The 22,470-nt window shown below is 56.5% G+C and overlaps 1 protein-coding gene across 10 annotated transcripts in view; it reads left to right on the top strand.

The window, feature by feature from the left end:
- Myh14 (myosin heavy chain 14) overlaps positions 1-22,470 on the top strand; it is a 58,139-nt gene that overhangs the window by 21,203 nt on the left and 14,466 nt on the right. For 7 of the 10 annotated variants that reach the window (XM_021246030.2, XM_021246028.2, XM_021246027.2 and 4 more), the window contains 23 exons: positions 2,227-2,322; positions 4,801-4,919; positions 5,585-5,737; positions 5,821-5,994; positions 6,132-6,305; positions 6,499-6,613; positions 8,864-8,983; positions 10,026-10,213; positions 10,956-11,077; positions 11,933-12,002; positions 12,099-12,259; positions 12,997-13,105; positions 13,817-13,948; positions 14,065-14,271; positions 15,716-15,853; positions 16,424-16,547; positions 16,821-16,992; positions 18,343-18,555; positions 19,271-19,415; positions 19,629-19,835; positions 20,304-20,408; positions 20,496-20,648; positions 21,325-21,573. In XM_021246030.2, coding sequence (XP_021101689.2) covers positions 2,227-2,322; positions 4,801-4,919; positions 5,585-5,737; positions 5,821-5,994; positions 6,132-6,305; positions 6,499-6,613; positions 8,864-8,983; positions 10,026-10,213; positions 10,956-11,077; positions 11,933-12,002; positions 12,099-12,259; positions 12,997-13,105; positions 13,817-13,948; positions 14,065-14,271; positions 15,716-15,853; positions 16,424-16,547; positions 16,821-16,992; positions 18,343-18,555; positions 19,271-19,415; positions 19,629-19,835; positions 20,304-20,408; positions 20,496-20,648; positions 21,325-21,573 — 3,446 coding nt within the window. The remainder of the gene's footprint in view (positions 1-2,226; positions 2,323-4,800; positions 4,920-5,584; positions 5,738-5,820; positions 5,995-6,131; positions 6,306-6,498; positions 6,614-8,863; positions 8,984-10,025; positions 10,214-10,955; positions 11,078-11,932; positions 12,003-12,098; positions 12,260-12,996; positions 13,106-13,816; positions 13,949-14,064; positions 14,272-15,715; positions 15,854-16,423; positions 16,548-16,820; positions 16,993-18,342; positions 18,556-19,270; positions 19,416-19,628; positions 19,836-20,303; positions 20,409-20,495; positions 20,649-21,324; positions 21,574-22,470) is intronic. The other 3 variants (XM_087200638.1, XM_087200639.1, XM_087200636.1) reach the window with 2 other exon arrangements.

A 22,470-nucleotide genomic window follows, 5' to 3' on the forward strand; every position in this document is an offset into this window, starting at 1 on the left:
AGGAGGATCGCTGCAAGTCTGAGGCCAGCCTGAACTACATAGTGAGACCCTGTCTCAAAAACCAAAAAAGCAACAGGCTGGGGATTTAGCTCAGTGCCGCACCTGCCTCCAAAGTGCAAGGTCCTGCATTTGATTCCTGGTACAAAAAAACAAAAGAAGACATCAAGGCAGCCATGACAGTGGAATTAAATACAAACGAGGACTTCCAGAACTTCAGAAAGTGGCAAGTACCATGGGATAAGTGTGCTAGGGATAAGAGGGGAGTATTTTGAGGGGAATTAATGGCCATGTGTCTTTTACTCTAATGATGTTTTTGGTTTTTTATTTTATTTTTGTGCTGGGGATTGAGCTTGGGACCTTGTGCTTGCGAGGCAGGTGGTGGAACCACTGAGCTAGATCCCCAGCCCCACTAATGATGTTTTTAAATTTAAACATTTACCCAATTTGTAGGTCATACTTCCATTCAAAATGTATGCTAAAAAGGAGGACAGGGCAAGCACAGATGTTGGAAGTGCAGGCTCCAGCAGGAACCACACTGGCCTGGTTTGAGGCCCAGCCCTGCCGGCTTGTGAGTCGGATGATCTTGGGCAAGTTGATTACCTGCCTCAGTTTCCCCATCTGTGAAATGGGGATCAGAGCAAGCTCTGACTCGCTGAGTTGTTATGAAAGGTGTGGGACCTGGGGGAGGCAGAGAGGCAGAGAGGAAGTGAGGGCGGGTGAGCCGAGGTCTGACGTCCTAGAGAGCCCCAGCTACAGAGCAGACACACGCTGAGAACCTGAGAATGTTCTGGAAGGGAGGCCACATCTTGATAAAGTTCTGGACAAAACCCGCAGCCAGCTTCCCTGGGATTACCTGGGCGGCTGCCCTTCCGGAAAATTCAGTGTTATTTCAAAACCAGGCACAAAACGCTTTTGTGTTTCTAGGTAAAACAGTTGTAAATTAGTCTCAGAAAGTAACAAGCCATGGTTTCACGGATTCCAATTCCAGTGGGACGTTGTGGCACAGGATGTCGGCATGGCGTCCCCACCAGCCCGGTGTCCGCCGACACCCGGAACACCCGCCCCACGGGTGCCCAGACCTGCCTGCACCTGTCCTTGGTGCTCAGGGCTCCTGCATTTGCAAATTCGCATCCCCCAGATCTGTTGTAACCCCAGCCAACGCTCCAGCTGGTTTCTAGTCTTTTGCAGCCATACGCTGGAGAAAATTCAGGCAGGCCGCGCAGTGGTGCTGGCCTGTTTTCTCTCAGCTCTTGTTCAGTGCTGGCTCCTGGCACATTCAGTACCACACTTCACAGTTTTGTGCGTTTCTGTTGATTTCACTAAAATGTTCCCAGTGTTCGTAAGAACTAGGAGTGTATGAGATGAACTTCAGTCGGGCGCAAGTTATGCTGCGTTAGCCGCGAGCACCATGTGCGTGAGCCAGCAACGTACCGGATATATCAGGCGTCTGCAAGAGAAACACATGAGGCACGGGGATGTACGGATTGGTGGATGAAAATGTGTGACCAGAAGCTCGCAGGACCCTGGCCCTGTATTTCCTCCAGGAGTGATGCTGCATATTCACTCATTTAGTACTCACGGTGACCCTAACTAGTACAAGTGACGAGAATCGACTGTACTGTATTTGTTTCATGCAGTGGCACGCACCTGTAATCCCAGTAGGTTGAGGTAGGAGGATCACAAGTTCTAACCCAGCCTGGGCAGCCTAACAATTTAGGGAGACCTTGTCTCAACGCAAAACAAAACAAAATATATTTTGAGACAGAGTCTCACTAAGTAGCCGAGGCTGGCCCAAACTCTGCGATGCTCCTGCCTCAGCCGCTAGAGTGCTAGGATTACAGACGTCCATCACCACACCTGGCTCAAAACTTAAAGAATTTTAAAAGGGCTGGAGATGTAGCTCAGTGTGAAGGCCCTGGGTTCAATCCCCAGCACCGGAAACCCAAAGCCCTCCCTCTTCCATGCAGACACCCGTGTGCTGCGTGTGCCGCTCTGCCCCTAGCATTTTTCACTCAGTATTTAGAAGCCTTCCCGTGTCACCATAGACCGGCCTCGATCCTTCCCCAAGTCCTTCTTGTCCTATAAGCATCACTTCCTGGACAGACAAGGCGACCTAGCAAAACCTAACCTTAAACAAGAATAAAGCAAACCGGTGCACGTGGGGGTGGCAGAATTCGCCTTAGGGTTTTTAGGTTAAATGTTGGCCTCGCGCCCTGCCGCCCACAGCTATGCTGCGGATGGTGTCCGCCGTGCTGCAGTTCGGCAACGTCATCCTCAAGAGCGAGCGCAACACGGACCAGGCCACCATGCCGGACAACACAGGTACGGCCGGCCCCGCCCACCGCGCCAGACCCTCACCCTGCGCCCGGACCACGCCCATTAGGCAACGAGGCCCCGCCCAGGGTCGATTGGCCACGCCCACCAAAGACTGCGACGCCCCACCCAGGAATTTCTTGCCCTTATTGTGCCTCCAAAATTGCTTCTTCCACCTTTCCTGATTTTGATTTTCCAGAATCCCAGCACCATAAGGAGTTAGCAGGGACCCCATCCCACGACCCGGTCAGCATTTAGTGTAATCTCCCGGCCTCAGGCCTCTGCATATCTTTTCTTTTCTCTCTCTTCCTCTCTCACTCAGTCTCTCTGTTACTGTTGCTTTTTGAGTCAGGGTCTCGCTGTGTAGTCCAGGCTGGCCTTGAACTCACTGTGTAGCCCAGGCTTCAGCCTCCTAAATGCTGGGATCACAGGTGTGCGCCAACACAACCACCATCTTTCTCTGTATTTTTTTTCCCTGGTTTTCAAAAATAGAATTGCAGTCAGTGGTCCCCTTTAAATTCTTTTTAACCAAAATGAACATATAATAAAAACAGTACAAGCTGGAAGGAGAGCCTCAGGCGGGATACATGAGTATAAAGACAGGGCGAAGTGCCCATGGCCACACACCCGAGAAAGAGGCCCGGCGCACGCTGGGGTGTCGCTTTCTGGGCGAGGCTGTCTGCCTGCGGACCCCACTGTTTCAAAAACAGTCAAGCCCACGTCTGCAGCCCTGGAGAGCACGAGAGCTTTCGGGGAGCCTTCGGCCTGTTAGAAAATCCCACGGCTTGCTCTGGGGTGGCAGCCCCTCCCCCAGTCCTTGAAGGCGTGGGCCAGCAGTGCTACCTGTGGTTTCCAGGCTCTGGTCACACCCACCCTGCGCACAATTATTTGCAGCACAATATTGGGGTCAGACTTTGCAAACCATCTTGAACCCTGCTTTTTCCCTTCATGCAGTGGGGCTGACTTTCCAAGTTGGTAGTTAGAACGCTGCAGAGATTTCTTAGCAAGGGATCCGTGGGTAGAATTGTGTATAACGGTCACCAGTCTCCTGGGAAACCCTGTGTATTTTGTTTTCAGATATTAATGAGAGGAACAGACAGTGCATGGGCTTCACCAGATGCCAAAGGGCAACCAGAGGCTGGGAGCCTGTGAACAATATCCTGTCAGTGGCTGTGTAGTATTCCACAGTGCATTTCTCTCCTGCTGGATTTCCAAGTCAGTTTAGCTCTGAATGCTTCACATAGAATGCAAAGTCACCATAAAGAATTAGAGGCTAGGGCTGAGTGACTTTGCACTCTCTCTTCTAGGTGTTTTCTTCTCTGTTGGCATTGAGAATTTGTAGTAACTGTTCCCCACTCTGCAAGTAACAGATGCTTGAAAACATTCCTTTATTATGGGTTCAGTTGGAGCAGAAAGAAGAAACACACCTCCCACAAACCTCTCCCCTTCTCCTCCACAAACACCTGCTTAGCTTCTTTGTGTCCAGGCATTTGTCTGCAATTTTTCTCTATAAAAATAAGCCATATATGAAGCCAGGCATGGTGGCCTACTCCTGTGACCCCAGCTCTCTAGGAGGCTAGGCAGGAAGATCACAAGTGCGAGCTTGGCCTGGGCAACCTGGTGACTTAGCAAGAGCCTGTCTCAAAGTGATTTTTTTAAAAAATTATTTATTTATTTATTTATTTATTTGTTGATACTGGGGGTCGAACTCGGGACCTTGTGCTTTTGAGGCAGGCGGCGGAACACTGAGCTAAATCCTCGGCCCTCTTAGATCCTTTTTTTCCTTTTCTTTTCTAGGGCCCTCACACCAAGCTACATCCTCATCCCTTTTTTTTTTTTTTTTTTGGTACCGGGGATCAAATTCAGGAACTTTTGCTTGCAAGGCAGGCACAGGAAGGACTGAGCTAAATCCCCAGCCCTAAAAATAAACATTTTTAAAAGGGCTTGGATGTAGCTTGGTGTAAAGGTCCTTGGTTCAATCCCTAGTTACACACACACACACACACACACACACACACACACACGAGAGTCCTTTTATTTTAGATAAATTTAGAATTAAATTAAAATTTTAAATTTGTTTAAAGAGGAAAGAGTTTATTAAATTTTTATTTAATTTAAAATTACACACTTTGTTCTATTTCACGAAATAGTCCCCAACACAATTTTCTCCCATTCTTTTCTGGGTAAAAAATGTTGAGCATTTAGAAAAACGAAAAGCATTTATCTAGAAACGTCTTATCTTCCTGTATTTACTAAAGGGTTGTGCTCCCCGTTGCTCCTTTCTGACCCCCAAGTGTTGAGCACCCTGGCTTCTTCCTGGTCTTCTTCATGATAAAGCCTTGGCTCCCATGCGCAATTTTGTGGCTGGTTATTGGGTCTCCGGTTCCTACACGGAGAATTAGGGGCCAGAGGGAGCAGCGCCTCTCCCCTACACTGAGGCCAAGGTCACTTCCGGTGCTGACCGGATGTGCTGCATCTCGCCCACAGCTGCACAGAAGCTATGCCGTCTTCTGGGGCTGGGGGTGACCGACTTCTCCAGAGCCCTGCTCACGCCCCGCATAAAGGTTGGCCGAGATTACGTCCAGAAAGCCCAGACCAAGGAGCAGGTAGGCAGTGGGCAGGCATGGTCCTGGGTCTGCATGCATCTCAAGTCTCTTTCACACTAAAACCAAAGTGGGAACAGCAAGTGCAAAGGCCCTGGGGCTGGTGCAAGCTCTGTGAGTTGGGACCATCCAGGAGGTCAGTGAAGCTAGAGATGCCAGCAGGGGACAGATCATGCAAGGTCTTAGGGGCTGCAGTAAGGAGCTAAGTTTTATTCAGAATGCAGTGGGAGATCAGGGAGTGACTTGGTGCCACTTGTTTTCTGTATAAAGATCCTCTCAGCTGCTGCAGGGACACGTGTCCCCAGGCACAGGTAGAGGTGGGAGACATGAGGAAGTCCTGGGCTGGGTGTTGAGGTATCAGGATGAAGGTGACAGTTGGAGATGAGTTTGGGGTCACATTGACCTCGGTTCCCCTCTTAGCTGGGTGATATTGTTGAACCCCACTTTTACAGATGAAGAAACTGAGGCCCAGAGAGGTATATTCATGGGCCCAGGGTCACACAGCATCTGGGTGGCAGAGCTGGGGTTCGAACTGAGCTTATCTGGCTCCTGAGTCCGGGAGCTGTGGGAAGCGGCCTGGTGTGGCAGTGTTCATGACTGTGAAGCTGGCGGGGCCTGGGGGGTCCCCTCCCGGCCTCACCCGAGGCCTCGCCGCGCTGCCCCCGCAGGCCGACTTCGCGCTGGAGGCTCTGGCCAAGGCCACCTACGAGCGCCTCTTCCGCTGGCTGGTCCTGCGCCTCAACCGCGCCCTGGACCGCAGCCCGCGCCAGGGCGCCTCCTTCCTGGGCATCTTGGACATCGCCGGCTTCGAGATCTTCCAGGTCTGCGCCGGCACCGCGGCCCTGCCCCGCCTGCTCCGTCCCCCCCCCCCCGTGCCCGTGCGCTCACACCGCCCTCCCCACAGCTGAACTCCTTCGAGCAGCTGTGCATCAACTACACCAACGAGAAGCTGCAGCAGTTGTTCAACCACACCATGTTCGTGCTGGAGCAGGAGGAGTACCAGCGCGAGGGCATTCCCTGGACCTTCCTGGACTTCGGCCTCGACCTGCAGCCCTGCATCGACCTCATCGAGCGCCCGGTGAGCCGGGGCGGGGTCCGGGCCCGGGGTGGGGGGTGGGGGGCGGGGGACGGGGGCTACGGCCTCTTCCCGCGAGCTAGGAGCGAGCAGCAGCCTAAGAGCCCGGTGCTGGGGACCTGAAACTCACCCTCCGCCAGGCCAACCCGCCCGGGCTTCTGGCCCTGCTGGATGAGGAGTGCTGGTTCCCGAAGGCCACGGACAAATCGTTCGTGGAGAAGGTGGCCCAGGAGCAGGGCGGCCACCCCAAGTTCCAGCGCCCCAGGCAACTGCGGGACCAGGCTGACTTCAGCGTCCTGCACTATGCTGGAAAGGTAGGGCGGGGGCAGGTGGGCAGGGCCGGGGGGGCCAGGAGGGAGGACGGGGTGGGCACAGGCGGGTTGCAATTCCCAAAACGGACAACAGGTGGCGCCCGCGGACCGGGCCGTGGCGATCCCACCGCAGGAAGGCTCGGTACTGGGGAGCTGCGACCCCGAGTCTCACCATCCTCCACTTCGCTTCGCTCAGGTCGACTACAAGGCCAATGAGTGGCTGATGAAGAACATGGACCCGCTGAATGACAACGTGGCAGCCTTGCTCCACCAGAGCACAGACCGGATGACTGCGGAGATCTGGAAAGACGGTGAGGACCCTTCTGGCCTGACCCTGGGCTGTGCCGCCCCGGCCCAGGCCGCAGCGCTGCGCTTCCGTCCCGGAGGCTGAGGCCTCAGCCACTTGGTCTGCTCAGACGCAGAACAGGCAGTCTCGCAGACGGTGCTTCTGGTTAGCGACCTACGGGGGGGGGGCGGTGTGCGTGGACTGGTTGATGTCTTCAACCAGCATGGAGTTCAGGGATAAGGTTCTCCCTGCCCTGTCCCCCTGCGGTCCGCCACTGTCTTAGCAAGGCCGGCCACGCAGTCAGACCAGAAGAACCCAGCTCAGCAGCCTCTCGGGAGCTGCCAGGGATCTTCCAGGTCTCTCCTCAGACACCAAGGGTGCTTCATGCAAGAGACACTCAAGTCCTACAAAGTGCCATAGCAGCCAGGTGTGGTAGCGCACACCTGTGTTCCCAGCACTCTAGGAGGCTGAGGCAGGAGGATCAAAGATTTGAGCCCAGCCCTAGCGAGTTGGCACCTTGTCTCAAATTTTTAAAAATAGTCAGGGATTTAGCTCAGTGGCACTGTGCCTGCCTCACAAGTGCAAGGTCCTGAGTTCGATTCCTCATACCAAAAAAAAAATTAAAAAGGAAGGGCTGGAGATATAGCTCATTGCAAAGGCCCTGGGTTCAATGCCCAGTACTGGGGGGGGGGGGGAAGGCATAGCATTTATGTAGAATCTGCACACATTCTCCCGTGTTTTAAATCATATCTAGATTACTTACAATGCTTAATACAATGTAAATGCTATGTAAATAGCTGTTACACTGTATCGTGTAGAGAATAATGACAAGAGAAGTCTGTGCATGTTCAGTGCAGATGCGGATTTTTTTTCCAAATATTTTCAATCTGTGGTTGGTTGGACCAATGGAAGCATACCCTGGGGGTGCAGAGAGCAGCTGGATATTGGTATCTACCGGAAGACAAACTTGCCTTTTGTTCATCTGTACATAGGCAGATGTGGGCATAGTTGTGGGCATACTTGTGGGCATAGGGTCCCGAGCATAATTGAGATTCTACATTAAAAGAATTAATAACAAGGGGACTCGGAATGGTGATTCCACAGGCTTGTCAGTTTGGAGACTGCTTTCTTGGCTCCTTCAACAAGTCCCCTTCCTTTCCCAGGGAGGAGGAGAGGAGCAGCAGGCTGACAGAGAGCTTGGGAGGGGTTTCCTGGTCTTCTAGGGACAGAGTTTGGCTGGCAGCCTGCTGGAGGGTACAGGCAGGGTTGCTGGGTCTCTGAGCCCTGTCTGCTGCCCACATCCTCAGGGCAGTTTGAAAAATGGTTTTATAAAACAACCAGCATCTTCGTTTTGGCTGGGTCCAGTTTTCCAGCATTTGTCAGTTTGCTGTTAATCTTGTCGCAACCTCAAAAGCATAGCAGTAGAGGTACCGGCCCATGCAATTAGGCAAGAAAACAAAATCAGCTCCCTGAACACAGGAGCCTATGGGATACCTTGATCGCATGAGCTGATGCCAGAGATAAACTCGAGTTGTTTATCCCAGAGGGCTTGGAGTGCAGCATTTGGTGTCCAGTCCAGAGCCAGATTCTGCTATGAGAATCATCGCGGAAATCTACCCATGTTTTTAAAATGTTGCGGCCCATTCATGGACACATGATTTTCCCAGTGATCCAGCCCATCCCACCCTGTGCAGGCTGCAGAGCCTCCTGGGTCAGGTGTGGAGTCGGCACACAGTTTCTCCTAAAGCGAAGTGGCCACAAAGCCTGCCCAGATTCAGGCTGCTCCAAGTCATAGGAAAAGGGAGGAAATCGGGACCATTTTGGCATCCATCCCAACCTAGGTCACAGAATTGGGTGCCCAGCATGCTGGCAGCCCAGGAGAAAAGGCAAATGAGATAAACTCTCCTCTGGGAGACAGAACAAACATATCCAGGATCTTCAGTTAGCTTGAGCTTCCTGGCAGCCAGGGCAAAAAGGGGTATCTGATACAGCCCACAGAGACTCAGCCCTGGGGAGAGAGGTTCTTATTCTCTTGCACTTGTGCTCACAGAGGACATTCATCCTCATAGTCTGCACTGATACCCTCAGTGGGTAGATACAAAGGTGAACGGGATGTGAGAAGCTCACGACCAGTGTCCAGGCCTCCTGCCTGCTTTGTCCTGTGCTGTTGTCTAATGGGTCTCTCCTCTTTCTCTCCCTCCACCTTCACCCTCCTCTCTTTTCATGCATCTCCCTGCCATCTCCCCCATCTGCCCCATCTGCCCTCCCTTCCCAGAACATGGGGACCTCCCGCAGGCCTCTTTCCTGGGCTCCTTCCCTCCGCTGTCCCCCGGATCCACAGGGAAGTGCTGCTCTCCCTCTTCCCCGCCAGGGGGTGGGTGTCTCCTCGTCGACGGTGAGGCCTGTGGTTGGGGAGGGTGGAGCGTGGGCGGGGAGCCGGAGTCAGACCTCTGTCCCCTCTCCTGTCCCTGTGGTGGTCTCTCACTCTTCCTCTGCCTCCTGCTGCCCTGCAGCAGCTCCGAGTCCTTAGCAGAATCTGCTGGTGTTTCTTGAGCACTTATTATGTGCTGCTCACTGCAGGAGGCCCTCTGATCACTGATACCCAGAATCCTCCCACCACAGTGAGGTAGCTGTTAGGTCTCTCGCCCCCAGACAGTGAGGAAACTGAAGCACAGAGATGGTGTTAAGTTACTTGCCTGGGGTCACCCAGTAAGTAGCAGAGCTGAGGTTTGAACTCAGAACTTTACCCCTTCCCTGCACTCTGAGAACTGAATTAAGGATTATTATTATTTTGAAAATAACCCAAAGCATGGGTGTGGAGAAGACAGATGAACCTAGGAAGGAAAAGGTCAGATTTGTGAGCCGTGCCACACACCAGGCCCTGCCCTGAAGGTGAATTAGCCAACCGGCCCTGGGCCCACTGAGTTCTGTGGCTCCTGAGCACTGGCAGCACTGGACACGGAGCTGGTGCCAGAGCAGAAGGCCCGGGGCCTTCGTCACTAGCGGAACTGGCAGCAGAGACCGGAGTCACCGTGAATCAGTTTTCCTGTGGCACTGCTCAGGTTCCAGCCATGCTGCTCACCACCGTCCACTCTGAGCCTCAGTTTCCTCCCCTGAGAAGGGTCCTTAGGCGGCCCCCTGCACGAAGTCCCTCCAAGTCGTAGGGAGCAGTTGCTGTCACTGTCACTGTCACCTGTTGGTAAGGAAAGCAGAGCTGGTGTCCGAGCCAGGCTCAGGGAGCCACACAGCCCAACCCTGGCGCTCAGCATTGCCCCCAGCCTCAATCTGCCCACTGTCCAGAGGGCGCATGACACCCCTTGCCAGGCCGTGTGACACATGCCAAGTGTAAAGGTCTGTGGAGTGAGACCCGCGGCCTCTGCCAGCCAGGCTCGACCCCCAACCCCTGACCCCTGACCCCACATCTGTGTCCTCCGCAGTGGAGAGCATCGTGGGGCTGGAGCAGGTGAGCAGCCTCGGGGATGGCCCACCGGGTGGCCGCCCGCGCCGCGGGATGTTCCGGACGGTGGGACAGCTCTACAAGGAGTCCCTGAGCCGCCTGATGGCCACACTCAGCAACACCAACCCCAGCTTCATCCGCTGCATCATCCCCAACCACGAGAAGCGGGTGAGTGACCCCTGGGAGGACAAGGGGAAGGTGCGGCTGCTGGACCTGGCCAGAACTGGTCTGCTTCTTGCCCCTTAATTATATTTGATTTTGGGGGGGATTTTCTTTGGTACCGAGGATTGAATTTGGGACCTTGCACTTGTGAGGCAGGCGGTAGAACCACTGAGCTAAATCCCCAGCCCTTGCTTCTTGCCCCTTGAGCAAGCTGCTTCCATCCCCAGAAATTTGTCCATTCATGTGACTTAAATTTACCAGGGAGCACAGGCTGTGACCCAAGCCCCCAAAAGGCATGTCTGGGGGATTTGTAGGGATCATAAGTGTCCCATACGGTCTGACCTGGCCAGCAAAGTTCAGGAGAGCTCCCTAGAGGAGAGGGTGCCTGAGCTCCAAAAGATAAATGGTTTCCCGTGCAGAGGACAGCTTGTGCAAAGGTTCAGTGGCCGGTCAGAGCCCAGAGAGCACAAAGGAGGGAATGGCTAGGGGTGCTGCATCCGAGTGGCCTCTCAGAACTCTGGGAGACTTTCTGGTTGGCAAAGTAGAGAGCTGGCCCTTCAGAAGAGGAATGTGGGGCAAAAGTCCGACCACACGCTTAGGTGCCAGCAGCTTGCATGTCCTCAGGAAGCGCGCTGTGGTTTCCAGGTTAAGGTCATGGAATAGGGGCTCAGTTCTAGGCTCCGGTTAGGCCTGTGGCAGTGGCGCCCCCGCGTGGCCGCTGCCGACCCGCGCTCCCCTCACCCCACAGGCTGGGAAGCTGGAGCCACGGCTGGTGCTGGAGCAGCTCCGCTGCAATGGCGTCCTCGAGGGCATCCGCATCTGCCGCCAGGGCTTCCCCAACCGCATCCTCTTCCAGGAGTTCCGGCAGCGGTGAGCGGACCAGGCCGAGCCCTTGGCGGAGCCTCTTTTCCCCTCTGGGATTGGGAGAACAAAATGCCAAAGAGAAGCGCTGAGGGGGCCTGGGGAGCCCAAACGTGAACGGGCTCCTGCTTCAGTGTGCTGCAGTCTGCATTTGAAAACGAAATAGAAAAGAACAGAAACTATCAAACGCTAATAAGCAAGTAAAATGGTACATGCAGCAAAAAGATGCTTCCCACGAGCCATATGGCACTGCTGTTCATTAAAACCAGAAAGTGAAGCCAGGCACAGTGGCCTGGAATCTCAGCACTCTGGGAGGCTGAGGCAAGAGGGTCGCAAGTTGGAACCCAGGCTGGGCAATTTAGGGTTTAAAAATATAAAAAGAGCTGGGGACGCAGATCAGTGTGAAGACCCCAATCCCCAGTGGAAGAAGGGAAGGAAGGAAAGAAGGAAGGAAGGAGAAAGAGAGAGAGAGAGAGAGAGAAAGAGAGAGAGAGAGAGAGAGAGAGAGAGGGAAAGGGAGGTTAAAAAAGAAAAAAGTGGAAGAAAAAATATCACATATATAACTGAAAATTTTCTAGTAGCCACGTTTTAACAAACTTTTAACTCACTGCATCCAACTTGATCAGTATAAAAAATTAGCAAAGGAGGCCAGGCATGGTGGCGCATGCCTATAATCCCAGCACTCGGGAGGCTGAGGCAGGAGGATTGCCACGAGTCCAAGGCCAGCCTGGGCTACCTAGGGAGACCTTGTCTAAAAAAAAAAAAAGCAAAGGGCTACTCAGAATTATTGCTTTGCCTTCAAATCTTGGAGCTCTGGTGCTTGCTTGTCCTGTGACCCTCGCCGCCCGCCTTCCCGCGGCACAGGTACGAGATCCTGACGCCCAATGCCATCCCCAAGGGCTTCATGGACGGGAAGCAGGCCTGCGAGAAGATGGTGAGTGCAGGGTGGGGCGGGGCCGGGCGAAGGCCCGAGTGGGCACCGGGCTGGGGGGCGGGGGGCTCCTCCGCCTCCATCACCGGCCCCCCCCAGATCCAGGCTCTGGAGCTGGACCCCAACCTGTACCGCGTGGGACAGAGCAAGATCTTCTTCCGGGCGGGGGTCCTGGCCCAGCTGGAGGAGGAGCGGGACCTGAAGGTCACAGACATCATTGTGTCCTTCCAAGCAGCTGCCCGGGGATACCTGGCACGCAGGTGGGCACGCTGTCTCCGGGGCCCTGTGCACCGGAGCCGGGTCAGGGTGAGGGTGACTGATGGCCCCCAGGCCACTGCTGTGGAGGCTTTTGGCTCTACAGTCCCCAACTCCTGGGGCCGGGCCGAGTGGCTCAGGTGGCCTTGGTGACCAGGCACCTCCATGCTAGAGCTGGGGAACCTAGGGAAAGCAGTCCAAGCTGCCCACATGGCCACACTCTTGGGGAACTCCAGCTGGAGGGGACAGAGAGGGCAGAGCCTCGGTCCAGGGTGTGAAGTGTCCTGATGGGGGTCACTGAGGTACAGCAGAGAGGATCAGGCCGCACTGACAGCCAGAAGAACAAAGGAGAGCAGGTGAGGTGACCAGGCAGCAGAGATGGCCTGTGCAAAGGCCCTGTGGTGTGGAGCCTGGCTCGGCTGGGGCTGCAGGAAGATTGTGGGAGTCTCCTTTCCCCTTAGAAGTGGCTCAGAGAGAAAGAGCAATGCAGGAGGGAAGCCCCGAACACCAGACTGAGGGCTGGGGACCTGGTCCAGGGTGCTGGGGAGCCATGGAGGGTTTGGAGGAGGCTGGGCAAGGGCCAAGGTGGGCAAGTATGGGGCGAGCTGGAGCAGCAGGAGCACGAATGGGTGGAATATTGAGGCCTGTGTGGCGCAGAACGGTGCCTGCAGGCGGTGGGAGCTAATGGCTATCCACGCTGAGGGACCGGGCTGGGCGTCCTCACCACTGCTGCCATCTGCAGGGCCTTCCAGAGGCGCCAGCAGCAGCAGAGCGCGCTGAGGGTGATGCAGAGGAACTGTGCGGCCTACCTCAAGCTCAGGCACTGGCAGTGGTGGCGGCTGTTCATCAAGGTGCAGCGTCGAGGTGGCAGGGCTGGGTCTGCAGGGCTGGGAAGGCTGCTGCCCTCACAGTGACCATTTGTGGCTCAAAAAGGACAGTGGACAAGACAGCGAGGGTGGGTGTGCAGGGCAGGGCGTTGGGGGAGAGGAGGCCTGAGCGCTGCCGTCCTTGCCCAGTGGACTTGGGCAGACAGAGCCCCTTCTGCACCTACAGGAAGTCCTGCTGACCCTTGAGCCCACCTAGTTGGCCCACCAGGGTTATAGTGGGTTTTAATCGTGTAGAGTGGGAAAGAATCAGGTAGACCTGTGTAGAACCGAGTGGAAAACTGGAACAGAATGGTCAGAGAGGGCGGGGCGGGTGGCGCACGCCTGTGATCCCAGCACTCCAGGAGGCTGAGGCGGGAGGATCGAAAGTTTGAGCCCAGGTGGGCAATTTAGGGATTTAAGGAGACCCTTCTTCAGTCAAGCAATCAACCTGGGATGCAGTCAGTGCAGAGGCCCTGAGGGTCAATCCCCAGTATTTTTTTTAAAACTGCAGTTAGTGGTGCTTGCTAGGCGCCAGAGAGTTTTGGGGCTTTTTGCAAGCAGTGACTCAGTCAACCCGCAACCCCAGGCCCTGCTCATGGGAGGTGTTAGGGGAGTATGGGGAGGAGTGCGGCCCGCCCGGAGTGCTTAGCCCGGCCTGCCCTGCGGGAGCCTCCTCCACCCCTCCCCTTCCCCTAGGTGAAGCCGCTGCTGCAGGTGACGCGGCAGGACGAGGTGCTGCAGGCGCGCGCCCAGGAGCTGCAGAAGGTGCAGGAGCTGCAGCAACAGAGCGCGCGCCAAGTGGGGGAGCTGCAGGACCGCGTGGCGCAGGTGCGGTGCGGTGAGGGGCCTGCGGGGGGGCGGGACCTCGCGGGGGCGGAGTCGCTGGGGACCTGGACGGCACCCGGGAGCGCTGCCCTCTGAGCCTGCTCTCCCGCCGCCCGCAGCTGGAGGAGGAGCGCACCCGCTTGGCCGAGCAGTTGCGGGCGGAGGCCGAGCTTTGCGCGGAGGCGGAGGAGACTCGCGGACGTCTAGCGACCCGCAAGCAGGAGCTGGAGCTGGTGGTGACGGAGCTGGAGGCCCGCATGGGCGAGGAGGAGGAGTGCAGCCGCCAGCTGCAGGCCGAGAAGCGGAGGCTGCAGCTGCACATCCAGGTGCGGCCAAACCCTGTCTGCCCCACTGCCTTCACGTCCGGGAGCCCTGTCTCCTTTGGTCATGAATTCACACAAAACGCAGCTCAAAGTGACTTCAGAACTTTTTTTAAGTTCAAATAATGAGAGACTAGAATGTGTCAGCCTCAGCTGTGCCTGGATCGGGTCCAAGGGAGGCCTGCAGTCCTTGGCCACCACTCTGTCCCCTGGCTCCGTCTACCTTTCTGCTGCTGTATTCCCACCCAGGTTGTCCAGCCATGGCTCCTCTTCAAAATCGAGTGTGTATTTTACACTTTAAGCACATCTCAATTCAGATGCTGGACTTTCTTGGAAATGTTTCATCTCTATTTTTATTTCATATGTACAGTTTAGAAACTAGATTCACAGCCAGGCTTGGTGGCCCATATCTGTAATCCCTCCAACTCTGGGAGGCTGAGGCAGGAGGATCGCAAGTTTGAGCTCAGTTTGGACAACTTGAAGAGACCCTGTCTCAAAATAAAAAATCAATAAAGGGCTGGGGATGTTGCTCAGTGTGGAGGCCCTGAGTTTAACCCCATTACCACACACACATGTAGATTCACATTCTCAAGTTGTCCCACACTTACTTCAGAGTTTTCCAGTGATTTTCTAGTTTTAAATTTTAAATACATAAAATAAAATGGAAAACTTGGTTCTTCAGTCACACTGGCCATGTGGCAAGAGCCCTGTGGCATTTTGGCTGCCCCCCTCCAGCCCCATGGGTGAGGGGAGACTGTGCCCTGGAGTGTGGAGATGGGGGAACAAGTGATCCCTGACAGATGAGAGTGAGGAGCTCATCAGCGCAAGGGAGGCAGAGGCAGGCCACGAGGGTCCACAGCGCTTCCCATAGGCATAGCACAAGAAGTGGGGCCCAGGACAGGCTGGGCAGGAAACTGAGGCGGAGGTGACCTGGTGGGGGAAGATATGGTGTCTGTCTGGGTGATTCCCTGCCCCGGCTCTCAGGGCTCACCAGGCCCTGACCGGGTTCCCAGTCAGGAGGCGTATGTGACTGGGGACCTTATCTGTGGTTGGGCCACTTGGGGCCTCCCACATTTACCAAATGTCAAGGCCGAACATCCAGCCGGATGAACCCTAACTTCCGTTCCACATGTGCCTGCTGTGGCACTGCCTCCCTGACTGCATGATCTGCTTTTATATTTATCATCCCTAAACACACAGACAAATGTCATTCCCCCGGGATGGGGACTTTCTTCGTCCTCAGGGACTTGGGGTCCAGAGCAGAGCCTGCTACACAGTAGGCACTCAATAAACGATTATGCAGCCAGTGAGTGAAAAGGGAGACTGTCAGGTCTGACCCCCAGGCCTGCCCAGGGAAGGGCCCTGCACGGCCACCAGCCCAGAGTCTGCGCCCCCGCTCCCAGCATGCCCAGCCCCCAGCCTGAGTCCCCTCCTCCCCTTCCCACTGCAGGAGCTGGAGACCCACTTGGAGGCCGAGGAGGGGGCACGGCAGAAGCTACAGCTGGAGAAGGTGACGACTGAGGCGAGGCTGAAGAAGTTCGAGGAGGACTTGCTGCTCCTGGAGGACCAGAACGCCAAGCTGGGCAAGGTGGGCCTGGGCACTTTGGAGGGGTTGGAGGGGTCACGGGAACCGCCTCGATAAAAATTGGGGTGCATGTGGGAGAGCGACACCCAGAAACCAACAAACACATTCCAAACAGCCAACCGGGAAATGGTCAGGGCATGAGCAGGTGTCACCTCACAGGGGAGGCAGAGGCAGGAGCATCCTAAGTTTGAGCACAGCCTGGGTAGTTTAGAAGTCTTTATCTCAAAATAAATCGTTTTTAAAAGGACCAGGGATGTAGCTCAGTGCAAAGGCCCTGGGTTCAACCCTTACATCATTTAAAAAATATGTACATGTTGGGCGAGGCAGAGCACGCCTGTAAACCCAGCACCCAGGGAGGCAGTTGCATGTGGCTTGTGATAGCAGAGATCGCAGTCAGCCTCGGGGGCCCTCAGCCGGACAGAAGGGCACTTCGGCTCACAGGACCCCAGGGAGTGGGAGTGGAAGCAGGCAGGGGAAGGCGAGGCTGCTGGGACGCAGGCAAGAAGGACGGAGAAGCCCTGGGAGGAGTGGGACCGCTCCTGCCCGGCGCCTGACTGCGCTGTGTCACCCCAGGAGCGCCGGCTGCTGGAGGAGCGCCTGGCCGAGTTCTCCTCGGCGGCGGCGGAGGAGGAGGAGAAGATCAAGAGCCTGAACAAGCTGCGGCTCAAATACGAGGCCACCATCGCGGACATGGAGGGTGAGCGCCCAGGCCGTCTCGGGGGCCACCTACTGAGTGGGACAGGGAAGAAGGCCCCGCCACCTGGAGGGGCCCCGCGCTCAAATGCACCTCCTGGACCCCGTGTCTTGGCTGCTGTCACTTCCACTGACTGGACCCCTGGCCGGCAGTCACGTTTGTGCCCCTCGCTGTAACCTAGGAGGGGAATGATGGCGAGGAGGGAGCCGGAGGTCTGGGGGGACAGTGGGGACCGGGCTGGGGACGGAGCAGGCTCACCCTGGCCACGCCCCCCAGACCGCCTGCGGAAGGAGGAGAAGGGGCGCCAGGAGCTGGAGAAGCTGAAGCGGCGGCTGGACGGGGAGAGCTCCGAGCTGCAGGAGCAGATGGCGGGGCAGCAGCAGCGCGCCGAGGAGCTGCGGGCCCAGCTGGGCCGCAAGGAGGAGGAGCTGCAGGCGGCGCTGGCCAGGTGCGGCCCGGCCGAGGGCCTTATGTGGCACGGGGGTCGCAGGAGTCCGGAGCCCACCCTGGGAGAAGTGGCCCGAGGCGCGGGGGGGCCATGGTCGCAGGGCTAAGAGCACAGGTGCAGGAAAAGGGGCCACTGCGGATCCGCTGGGACTGGAAAGTGAACGCGGGAAGGCGCGCTCGCGCACGCACGCACACGCACACACACACACACACACACACACACACACCCACACCCACACCCACCCTCTGCTGGATGCCCAGTGCGGCACCCGGTGTTTACAATGCTGTCTCTGCACTGCGCTCCAGTCTAAGACCCCTTTGATTACAGATCTGGTCTCATTTAGGAGATGTTAAAATGTGAAAAATCCTAGAATCCAGAGTGTGTATGCAGGTGTGTAAGAACACGAGCCTGCCCACTCCCCGTTCGACTTCCGGGTTGGAGTCCTGGCCCCGCCCCTTTCTGGCCACGTGACCCACCCCACGTGACATCACCTTTCCAGCCTCATTTTCTTCATCTGTAAAATGGGGAACACTGCAAAAAAGTGCTCATCCAGGTGAGCGTGGTGGCGCAAGCCTGTTATCCCAGCACTTGGGAAGCTGAGGCAGGATAGCCGCGAGTTCAAGGCCAGCCTGGGGCTGCATAGTGAGACCCTGTCTCAAAAAAAAAGGTGCTCCTCCAGCTGAGTCCATACCTAAGCCCTGGATAAGTGCGTATTTTTGTTACCGTTTTTCATAATTACTTTTTTTCCCCCTTTTTGTTGTTGTTTGGTTTTGTTTGGTTACTGGAATGAAATTCACATAAAATCAACCACCCAAAGATCGGGTGTGGTGGCACAGGACTGTAATCTCAGCACTTGGGAGGCTGAAGCAGGAGGATCACCACGAGTTCGAGTTCTAGGCCAGCCTGGGCTACACAGTGAGACCTTGTCTCAAAAACACAAACAACCGTGCTAAAGTGCACACACTTCGGTGGATTTAGTCCATGCCCAGTGTTGGGAACCATCGCCTCCATTTCATTCCAAAACATTCTCATCACCCCTGGAAGAAACATTGCACGCCATTAGCAGTCAACCCACATCAAACGTGTTCCCCCTGTGTGCCTCAGTTTCCTCACTTGGCGTGAGCATTCACAAAGTCAACACAAGTAAAGGGCTTGCGTGTGGCAGGAACTCACCCTCACCCGTGACTCCTGTGGGTGTCATTCCCACTTACAGCTAGGGAAAAAGGCTCGGAGGACTGGCAACGCGTGCTCAGTGGCAGACCTGGCGTTTGAAACCGGGACCGCCCCAAAGCCCTCGTCCAGCCTCTCTGGCCGCCCCTGTGCCAAGGCCTCGGTCCTTCTCGCCTGCAGGGCAGAGGAGGAGGGCGGGGCCCGGACCCAGCTGCTGAAGTCCCTTCGCGAGGCGCAGGCCGGCCTAGCCGAGGCCCAGGAGGACCTGGAGGCCGAGCGCGCGGCCAGGGCCAAGGCCGAGAAGCATCGCCGCGACCTGGGCGAGGAGCTGGAGGCGCTGCGCGGGGAGCTGGAGGACACGCTGGACTCCACGAACGCGCAGCAGGAGCTGCGGTGAGCCACGCCAGAGACCAGAGACCGCGGGGTGGGCGGGGCGGAGAGGGCGTGGTTTGGGTGGGCGGAGACTTCCGGAAAGGGGCTTGTGGGGCGGGGTATGCACGGGAAGGGGCGGGCCAAGGTCGGTCAGGGAAGGTCTCTACACAAAGGTTTAGTCGATAACAAATTGTTCTTTGGGTACCAGTTTTGGGTTCATTCCTGGGACTAGAGATGAGTGGGACCCAGGCATCACCCTTGAGAACCTTGGAGGAGGAGGCAGATTCTGGCAAAGACAGGTCCAGCGCAACAGGTGCTTTAGTGGAGTGGAGCAAAAAAGGGCATTTCAGGTTACAAGTGAAGAAGGCTCCCAAACCAAGGCCGTGAGAGGGCTGGAAGATTTCCTCGAGGAGGGGCATTTCAAATAGGGCTTTGAAGAATGAGAAGGAGAACAACAACAAAAAAATTTTCATTATTTCATGTTTGGGCCGGGGATTTAGCTCAGTGGTTTCGCTGCCTGCTGCGCAAGCGAACCCAAGTTCGATCCCTGGTACCAAAAAAATAAAAAAAGAATGAGTAGGAGTTCACCTTTAAAGCCACACTCCACTGTAGTACCCATCCCCAGATCCCATTAAAAAGTACAGTACAAACAAGAAAAGGAGCCACAACCAGCTCCCCCAAGTCTCTGTGTCCTCTATCCTGAAATTCTGTTCCCCTCATTCTGCCCCAATGAAAGGACCAAGAGAGAACAGGAGGTGACAGAACTGAAGAAGACGCTGGAAGAGGAGACCCGGATTCACGAGGTGGCCGTGCAGGAGCTGAGGCAACGGCACGGCCAGGCGCTGGGGGAGCTGGCGGAGCAGCTGGAGCAAGCGCGACGGGTGGGTTGACGACCCAGCAGGGAGCACAGCCACCCACACTGCCTCCCTCAGCGCATGCGCTGTCCCCATCCTGGCCTGGCAACACTGGTAGAAACCGAGGGAGGGGAGGATGAGCCCTCTGGCCCAGGGGAGGTGAGCTCCAGCCTGTGCAAAGGCCCTGGGGCAGACACAAGGGCGGACTCTGTACCCTGGCTCATCTGCACTGCCCCCCAGGGCAAAGGCGCTTGGGAGAAGACGAGGCTGGCTCTGGAGGCAGAGGTGTCCGAGCTGCGGGCGGAGCTGAGCAGCCTGCAGTCTGCACGCCAGGAGGGAGAGCAGAGGCGTAGGCGTCTGGAGTCGCAGCTGCAGGAGGTGCAGGGCCGGGCTGGTGACGGAGAGCGCGCACGTGTGGAGGCTGCGGAGAAGCTGCAGCGAGCGCAGGTGAGCGGGGTCTCCGCGGGCGTGTGCGGAGAGAGGCCGCTCTGCCCTGGCACACCGGTGCTCCTCGCTCTTCTCTTCTGTCTCCAGTAATTCCTGGGGGGATTGCAGAGGCCACACGAACCCTTAGGACTGCATCCTGCTGTGATGACTCAGGGAAAAGTCGGCTTTCCCCCATAGTGCTGAGGACCAGATCCAGGGCCTTGGAGCCGAGTGACACCCCTGCCCTGGTTCATGTTTTATTTTCAGACAGGGTCTCACTAAATTGCTAGGTTGCCTAGGCTGGGCCTGAATTTGAGATCCTCCTGCCTCAGCCTCCGACAGTGCTGGGATTACCGGCCAGTGACACCGCACCCACCCCTTTCACTGGCCACATTTTGTGCCCCCATTCGTGTCGGGTGGACTCGAGGCGGTGTGCACGGGGTGGAGGCACCATGGGCCATGGAAGGCTTCACCCGCCACTCTCTCCAGGCTGAGCTGGAGACCGTGTCTGGGGCGCTGAGTGAGGCCGAGTCCAGAGCCATCCGGCTGGGCAAGGAGCTGAGCAGCACCGAGGCGCAGCTGCACGACGCCCAGGTAACTGCGCGCCCTGCCCCGCGCACCCCCGCCCCGCGCGCCCCCCAGCCCTCCGCCTGACATTACCCTTCCCCCACCTGCCCTCAGGAGCTGCTTCAGGAGGAGACCCGGGCAAAGCTGGCCCTGGGCTCGCGGGTTCGCGCCCTGGAGGCTGAGGCCTCGGGGCTGCGCGAGCAGATAGAAGAGGAAGCCGCTGCCAGGGAGCGTGCGGGCCGTGAGCTCCAGACTGCCCAGGCCCAGGTGCGCGCCCACACCTGCCGGGGTCCCCACACAGGGATGGTTCCGCCCACTCATTCCCCACAGGACCTGGCCAGGAGAGCTGCCCTGGGCCTCCCTGCCCACAGTGGTCCATGGCGCCCCAGTGCTCCTGGGCTAAGCTTGTGCCTCTGCCTGCTTGCTTCAGCCTCTGAGTTGGTTGGTCCTTGCAAACTCCTGTGCATACTTCAAGACCCAACTCAAAAGGCCCCTCCCAGGCGGGGATTTAGCTCAGTGGTGCTGTCCCTGACTCGAAAGGTCCTGAGTTCAACTCCGTACCAAAAAAAGAAAAAAGAAAAAAGGGCCCCTCCCACAGGAAGTCTCTCCTGAATATTCAAAACAGATTCTGGAGCCCTCCTGTGGAGTCCCAGGGCTCCTAGACTTCTACCTTAGCCTCTATGGTAGAGTCTAATGGGCTCTGTCTCCCCATTCAGGCTGCCCCCCCCCCCAAAGCTCAGGTCTGATTCAAATCTGGGCCCCAGCAGGAGTCAGTTTAATCTCCTGGAAGGACTCACGAGCTCAAGACCAGTCGGAGGCAGAAGAGCCCCGGGGAGTAACATTCTCCTTCAGGCTTCACTTTCCCGTGGGAGAGGGCATCGGGATCTCCTGCCTGGGCCCCTCACCGGGTGACTGTCACCCTCCGGCTCGGTCCTCTACCCAGCTGTCAGAGTGGCGGCGCCGCCAGGAGGAGGAGGCGGGAGCACTGGAGGCGGGGGAGGAGGCCCGGCGCCGCGCGGCCCGGGAGGCCGAGGCCCTGGCCCAGCGCCTGGCGGAGAAGACGGAGGCTGCGGAGCGGCTGGAGCGGGGCCGCCGCCGGCTGCAGCAGGAGCTGGACGACGCCACGGTGGACCTGGAGCAGCAGCGGCAGCTCGTGAGCTCGCTGGAGAAGAAGCAGCGCAAATTCGACCAGGTGGGTGCCTCCGTTTACCCAGCTGGAGAGTCCACAGGCCGACCTGCGCTTCCCGCCATTGGAGGAACCGGGCGTGTGTGACGTCACAGTGTGGAGGCAGAGTTCTGGTTGGCCGAAAAGCCAAGAGGATGCGCTTGGCCTGTGGACTCCCTGGGCACCTCCGGCATGTTGCTCTTCCAGTCTCAGCCTCAGTTTACCCATCTAGAAATTGGTAATAATAACAACTTTTGTGGCATTGGTAACTGAACCAGGGCCTTCCCACTGAGCTACATTCCAAGCCCATTTTTATGTTGAGACAGGGTCTCATTGGGCTGGGCTTGAATTTGAGATCCTCGTGCCTCAGCCTCCCACAGTGTTGTGTACCAGTTCTGCCAGTTGAGGCCCCACCTCTTAAAGGTTTCACAGCCTCCCGGTGGTGCTGAGGATGGGGGACCAAGCCTTTATAGCACATGAGCCTTTGGGGAATTTTTAATACACAAACTCTAGCACCCACCCAGAAATGGAAATAGTACCAGACATTTGGTAGCCTGAGGATGGAAGAAAAATCACAGAACCCCCGAGAGGCAAGATAGGCAATCCTGAGGTTAGATCTCAGCACAGCCCCTTTCTGGCTGTATGACCTGGATAAATTGCCCAACCTCTCTGTGTTTCATTTTATTCATCTTGGGGCTGGGGATGTAGCTCAGTGGCACCACACTTGCCTCACAAGCACAAGGTCCTGAGTTCAATCCCTGGTACTGGAAAAAGAAAAAAAAATGGTCTAAAACATTTCCATTCTGGCCCTGGGATTTAGCTCAGTGGTTCTGCCACCTCCCTTGCAAGGGCAAGGTCCTGAGTTTGATCCCTGATACCAAAAAAAATTCCATTTTATTCATCTAAAATGTGCAGGGAGTGTGT

This window comes from Heterocephalus glaber, unplaced genomic scaffold (genome assembly GCF_053883595.1).
Source record: "Heterocephalus glaber isolate CG9 unplaced genomic scaffold, H.glaber_assembly_v1.0 deba00001744, whole genome shotgun sequence".
NCBI lineage: Eukaryota > Metazoa > Chordata > Mammalia > Rodentia > Bathyergidae > Heterocephalus > Heterocephalus glaber.